General features: G+C 40.6%; 1 protein-coding gene across 1 annotated transcript in view; it reads left to right on the top strand.

The window, feature by feature from the left end:
• Window positions 1-729: 729 nt before the first annotated feature.
• erfl3 (Ets2 repressor factor like 3) overlaps window positions 730-7517 on the top strand; it is a 198487-nt gene continuing 191699 nt past the window's right edge. The window contains exon 1 of the mRNA XM_061947533.1: window positions 730-1189. Coding sequence (XP_061803517.1) covers window positions 1168-1189 — 22 coding nt within the window. The 5' untranslated portion in view covers window positions 730-1167. The remainder of the gene's footprint in view (window positions 1190-7517) is intronic.

Raw genomic sequence — 7517 nt, 5'->3', positions numbered from 1 at the left:
AAAATAATGACACTGTGTAGGGGGCCCTGTAAAGATTCTTTTCATGGGGCCCAAAATCCCTAGCGGCGCCCCTGTGTGTGTGTGTGTGTGTGTGTGTGTGTGTGTGTGTGTGTATATATACTGTACATATATATATATTCTTATATGACATTCATTCTTTAATATTTCTAAAAAATAAAAAATAAAAATAAAAGGGCCAATGTTAACGGACAAGATATTGTATAATTTTGGAAAATCATTGCAATAAAGTAGTAAAAAAACATAACTTTAAATTATGGATATTTCTTCTAAACTTTATTTGACTTGAATTAACTTTTCTTTTCTTACATTCCATATCAATTAAGGGTCATCAAGCAATGACTATATTCATATTTTGGTCAGTGAGTAATCTTCTGTTTCATCTCAAATGATAGTAAAATGAGGATATCACACTTTAACAGTGGCGAACCTGAGCCATGATTGACGTCACTCAAGCACACGACGGATGTGACGTCAGGTCGGTCGGCGCGCTTGGGCCGGTGGCCATGACGACGGTGCGCGCGCGTGCTGGAGTCGTGACGCCGGCTCCATTGGCCTCCGGCTCATGCTTATAAGTGGGCGTGACTCACCACGCCTCCCCCCTTCGCCTCCGCCAGTGTGGGCGGGCCTTACGCGGAAGCGAGGGAGCGAAACACGACACCCGGAGGAGCGAGCGAGGCGTGACGGGCGGAGGGGGGGGCGGGGGCGGGACGTAGGAAGAAGAAGAAGAAGAAGAAGAAGAGTGGCGTGAGCGCCTGAGAAGAGGCTGGAAGACTTTAAAAAAAAAGTCTGTCTCGTTGCGGGGAAAGTCACGTCAAAGCTCAGCGGCAACATGTCGAACGGCGACGAAGATGCGGCCGAAGCGGAGTAAAGAAGCAGCGGAGAGTTCACCGAAGAAGTTACTGAAAGAGTGAAAGCGCTTCTCCGCTTGAGTCGGACCGTCGACCGCCTTTTCCAAATACCCCCCCCGCCCTCAACTCAGAGCGGGCGAGAAATAGAAGCTCCACCACCCGCCCTAGCCCCGGACTTCAGCCGGAGAGCGAGCCCTCCCGGTCGGCTTCGTGTCACAAGTTGTCCCGGGGTGGCGACGGAAGAAAAAGCCCGACCCTGTTTGGCGGAGTTTCTCCAACTTTTTTTTAGCAAGGAAGAATGAAGACACCTGGAGATAGCGGTAAGTCAGACTGGTTATCCATTTTGGAATGAATGTTTGTGTCTTTAACAACCTGTTGATTTGACTCCGCTTCTTCCCCCCTTCCATTATGCTCTACTTTCCTTATTACTATTGTTTTAAAGAGGAAGTGGTCCAAATACTCGCTAGTGAATAACATATGAGTTATTGTGCAGAAATATGGGGAAATAACTACAAAAGTACACTTCATTCAAACATCAATTGGGATAATACATACTGTTGGATGAACATACAAACCCTTTATTTATTTATTTATTTAAAAATACTGAAATTCCACCACATAGTGAATTTGCAAACAGCTAAAATGATGCACAAAGCAAACTATAATCTGCTCCCCAATAATATACAACGATTATTCTCAACAAAATAGGATAAATATAATCTTAGAGAAAAATGTAATTTAAAACATTTGTACGCACATACAACACTTAAGACCTTCAGTATATCAGTATGTGGAGTTAAATTATGGAATGGATTCAGCAAAGAGATCAAACAATATACTCATATGATCCACTTCTAGAAACTCTTCAAACTTAATGTGTTTACTAGGGCTGCACCTAACGATTATTTTTCTATCGATTAATCTATAGATTATTTTTTTCGATTAATCGGTTAATCTATAGATTATTTTTTTCGATTAATCTATAGATTATTTTTCCTTTTACCGATTTTTTTTTAAATTTAAAATGAAGAGGAAAAAATAAATGTAGGCCAGTTTTTTCAAAAGGCATGGCTTTTATTTACAAAAAAAAAAAAGTATGGCCACTCAGTCAACATTGACAACAACATGACAAAATATTCTGTAACAATGTAAACATTTAAAACTTTTAACATTTAACAAAATTAAAAGTAGCTTATTTGCTTTTTAATGTGCAAATATAAAAGTAAACATCCAGTGCAAATCTTAATATTCTGGAATAGTATAAGCATTTCAAAAGTAAAAGTATTGCTTATTTTGCTTTAAAATGTGCAAAAATAAAGATAAACATCCAATACAAAAAAGTGCAAAAACGGAAATATTCTGTAACAAGTGTAAACATTTCAACAAAAGTAAAAGTATTGCTTATTTGCTAAAATGTGCAAAAATAAAGCTAAACATCCAATACAAAAAAGTGTACAGTGTAAACATTTCAACAAAAGTAAAAGTATTGCTTATTTTGCTTAATAACACAACAATGATAGTATGATTAAAGTGAAAGTTAATTGTTGGTTTGTACATAGTATATGTAACTGTTAATGTTGTAAAAGGTATTTGCACAACTAATTAACGTTAGCGTCCATAGTGGTGTCCTGCTGGCCCCACTATGGACTGGACTCTTACTATTATGTTGGATCCACTATGGACTGGACTCTCACAATATTATGTCAGACCCACTCGACATCCATTGCTTTCGGTCTCCCCTAGAGGGGGGGGTTACCCACATATGCGGTCCTCTCCAAGGTTTCTCATAGTCATTCACATCGACGTCCCACTGGGGTGAGTTTTTCCTTGCCCGTATGTGGGCTTTGTACCGAGGATGTCGTTGTGGCTTGTGCAGCCCTTTGAGACACTTGTGATTTAGGGCTATATAAATAAAGATTGATTGATTGATTGAGCGTTTGTGACACGTCTTGTGCCGTGGGGTTCTTTCAGGACCGACAGACTGAACGCCAGACGGCTTTGCCAGGTTTACAATCTTTTAATTTTACACAAAGTCTTTTCTCTTCCAACTGCGCGGATCGCGCACCTGGGCACGATTGCGGCGTCGCTCCCGGCGCGCCCCGCCTCGCCGCTCGCTCGCCGCCGCCGCCTCTCCACAGCGTTAAAGAGGAGCGCGTCTTTGTAAACACTGAACAGGCACGCCAAACGCGCCTCTCAGAGCGAAACGGTGCTCTAGTTTATGAATTTACAACGCAGATACAAATGACACATTCATGTTTTTGTGTAATAATGACAACGTATACGCACGCGGACGATTGACTTGTTGATGGTGATGGCAAGAACGCTGTCGGGGGTTTTCTTTTCAAATGTTCGTTCATAGCCGTTGTGCTGCTATGATAGGCCATTTCCGCTCGACACAGTGTGCATACAACAACATTATTAGGCCGTTTATTGAAATACTCCCACACTTTTGACGACTTTTGGCGTGCTTTTTTTCCCCTCGCTCGCATCGTCTGCTTTGCGCTCCGCCATGACAGTAAAGTAGAGTGACGTAAATATGCAACGCGCCGACGCACAAAAACGGCGTCGACGTATTTACGTAACCGATGACGTCGACGCGTCGTTTCAGCCTTAGTGTTTACAAAGTACAAAGAAGAAGAACCATGATAAACATTCTGATTTGATCTTATCCATTAATTAATTTTCAAGATAATGAAATATAACTTACTTCGCCAATTATTATTTATTTATTTTTTATTGTTATTACTCATGGCCTATATTGTGAATAAATTGAGAACAGGAAGTGCACAAAAGTTTTAGCAACTGCTTTGTAAAGGAAAAGGGGTAGGATTCGCTTCTTCCTACTCCTTTTCGAACATGTTGAATAGAGAAACTGGAAATTGTGATGTATCATGTTGTATGCACGCATGTTCCAAATAAACTCAACTCAAATACTGTAAGCTTGTGTCACCCTAGTAACCCAATGCAATGCCGTCATCCAACATCTGTCCTGCATCAAGTCAAGTCCATTCGTATGTATTTCACCTCAGTTTAGGACAAAAGTGATCTCAAGGCACTTTTCACATTGAACAGTTTAATTCACGAGAAGCACAGACATTGATAACCGGAACTCCACATGAGCGAGCACTTGCGGCGACGGACGAGAGGACAAACTTCCGGGAATAGAACCCCGCACATTGTGGGGCGGCCGTCTGTCTCGACCAAATAGACAACATGACAAGAGGGTACACGGAGGGAGGGGAGCAGTCCAGAGGGATAAGGAAACCAAAACAATAGCACTTTTGAATACAGTGCTATCAAAAGAAGTGTAAGAGCTGATAAGGAGAGCAGCAACAGGGGCTTTCAAGTAGTCAGCTGAGGTTTGTGTGTGTCTAATTCCTGAAATGCTTGCAGAAGTTTCTTCTTGTGTGCGGACGGCCAAAGCAAAATCCCCCTCCCAGAATCTAAAGAGGAAGTGCAAGCATTAGTGCTTACCCCAAGTTTATACGTCCGAGTGTCCCTAATAACCAGCAGTAGAGTTTCATATACTAGTGCAGATGGCCTACGTCTTATTAATATTAACTTTTTTTCCACGCGCATTCTCTCATCACCCCCTCCACTTGGGACTCCCTTCCCCCCATGCGCCTTGTCCCCTCCTGACTCCCGCTGCACCCATAGTCCCCCCCCCCCACCCCCCTCAACCCTCCACATTCCTACACACACACAAACATATACTCTCCTCGCTGTAGCCCGACGAGGCGGCTAGGCATCCCATCAGGAACTTGCATGGCTTTTGCATTGCGAGGTCAAGTCCTTCTTCTGGGAAGCTACTAAATATTGATAGTGTTTATGGGTCTGATGTATGCAGCTTGTGTGCTCGGCAGCCGCACTGCGAACGTCAAGAACCTCTCTTTCCTCTTTTGGTGGAGGTGGAGAGGCCCGGGGTCTTGAACTATTTTACTAATTTGATGCTCTTAAATCATCATTTAATCTAGAAAAATATCACATTAGTGTGTCAAGAAGTTATTTCCATTTCATCAACTCACCCTAAAGTGATCAAACTGACGCTTCCAAAGTTGTAAAGAACTGTATCTTGAGCAGAGGTGGGTAGAGTAGCCAGAAATTGTACTCAAGTAAGAGTACTGTTACTTTAGAGATTTATTACTCAAGTAAAAGTAAGGAGTAGTCACCCAAATATTTACTTGAGTAAAAGTAAAAAGTATGTTGTGAAAAAACTACTCAAGTACTGAGTAACTGATGAGTAACATACACACACATATCATATATATATATACACATATATATATATATACACACACACATTTATATATATATATATACACATTTATATATATATATATATATATATATATATATATACAGTATATAATTTATATTTATTTATTTTGCCCTTTTTGTTTACATGTTAAAGGTGTTTTAATGAATATACATGCATGTTTAACACATATAGATTCCTTTCTTTCATGAAGACAAGAATATAAGTTGGTGTATTACCTGATTCTGATGACTTGCATTGATTGTAATCAGACAGTAGTGCTGATAGCGTCCACGTTTTCAAATGGAGGAGAAAAAAAGTTCCTCCTTTCTGTCTAATACCACATGAAAGTGGTTGGTTTTTGGCATTTTATTTGTCCAGCTTCCATATTCGTTTTTATACACTTTACAAGAAATACATTGGCGGCAAACTCCGTAGCTTGCTAGCTTGTTTGCGCTGGCTTTCGGAGACTCTTGTTTTGAAAGCGCAGGCGCGATGGAGCGGCACTTTTATTGTGAAGACAGGAACTGTGCAGTCAGTCTTTAGGCTTTTGACGGGAAATCAAAAAGGGTCTTTTTTCCTTCACACTTTTGATTGATTGATTGAAACTTTTATCAGTAGATTGCACAGTACAGTACATATTCCGTACAATTGACCACTAAATGGTAACACCCCAATAAGTTTTTCAACTTGTTTAAGTCAGGTCATGTGACCGCCTGGCTCTGTTTGATTGGTCCAACATCACCAGTGACTGCATCTGATTGGTGGAACGGAGTGAACGTCACCAGTGACTGTATTTGTTGAAACGCAGGCACTATGAAGGTCTGTCTGACAGACCAAAACAAACAAAGCGTGCATTAACAGATCGATAAAAATTAGTAGCGAGTAGCGAGCTGAATGTAGATAAAAGTAGCGGAGTAAAAGTAGCGGAGTAAAAGTAGCGTTTCTTCTCTATAAATATACTCAAGTAAAAGTAAAAGTATGTTGCATTAAAACTACTCTTAGAAGTACAATTTATCCCAAAAGTTACTCAAGTAGATGTAACGGAGTAAATGTAGCGCGTTACTATCCACCTCTGATCTTGAGTGAGTCTTTTCCATACCTCAGATCAGTGTGTGTGTGTGTAAGCAATAATAGTGTGTATTTTGCTTTTTATTTTTTGCTTGTTTCTATTAAATACCAAAAGATGCCTAAGCATACCTAACAAGGTACAAAAACAACCTTAAACTGGACATGTATTATTGTTATTACAATAGAACAGTTGTTCTTAACCTGGGTTCGATCGAACCCTAGGGGTTCGGTGAGTCGGCCTCAGGGGTTCGGCGGAGGTCAAGACACACCCGACTCATCGTGTAAATAAAAACTTCTCCCTATTGGCGTATTAAGGATACGGCAACAGCAGAAGTCAGACTGATTTGCAGGTGTGTAATTTGTTGTGAGTTTATGCACTGTGTTGGTTTTGTTCTTTGAACAAGGTGATGTTCATGCACGGTTCATTTTGTGCACCAGTATAAAAACATAATAACTCTTTAGTATGGGGAACATATTCACCATCAATTAGTTGCTTATTAACATGCAAATTAGTAACATATATGCTCTTAACTAGTCATTATTAAGTACTTATTAATGCCTTATTCGGCATGGCCTCATTATAACCCTAACCCTCTAACCCTCTAACCCTAACCTTAATCAAATAACCCTAAATTAAGTCTTTGTTACTTAGAATATGTTCCCCTAGTGTCCAAAAAACTCTAAATTAAGTCTTTGTTACTTAGAATATGTTCCCCATACTAAAGTGTTACCAAAAACATATAACTTTGTCTTGAATTTGGAAAAAAAAAAGTATTTTATTTTTCACTAAAGAAGGGTTCGGTGAATGCACATATGAAACTGGTGGGGTTCGGTACCTCCAACAATGTTAAGAACCACTGCATTAGAATATAGAGGTTAAGCATTAGCTTTCTTAGCACTCCTCCAATTTCTGTAGCCTTAATGAATTTGCCGTTCCGATCAAGGTTTAATGCCACCAATTTCGATACTAATACCGATCACATGTATTAACTGTAAAAAAAAAAAAAATCAATTTATATATGGAGGAGGCTACGCCGAATAGTCGAACCTCGGATTCAGGAGGAACAGTGTGGTTTTTGTCCTGGTCGTGGAACTGTGGACCAGCTCTATACTCTCGGCAGGGTCCTTGAGGGTGCATGGGAGTTTGCCCAACCAGTCTACATGTGCTTTGTGGACTTGGAGAAGGCATTCGACCGTGTACCCCGGGAAGTCCTGTGGGGAGTGCTCAGAGAGTATGGGGTAACGGACTGTCTTATTGTGGCGGTTCGCTCCCTGTATAATCGGTGTCAGAGCTTGGTCCGCATTGCCGGCAGTAAGTCGGA

This window comes from Nerophis lumbriciformis, linkage group LG04 (genome assembly GCF_033978685.3).
Source record: "Nerophis lumbriciformis linkage group LG04, RoL_Nlum_v2.1, whole genome shotgun sequence".
Lineage (NCBI taxonomy): Eukaryota > Metazoa > Chordata > Actinopteri > Syngnathiformes > Syngnathidae > Nerophis > Nerophis lumbriciformis.
This window is presented reverse-complemented; position numbering and strand designations above follow the sequence as displayed.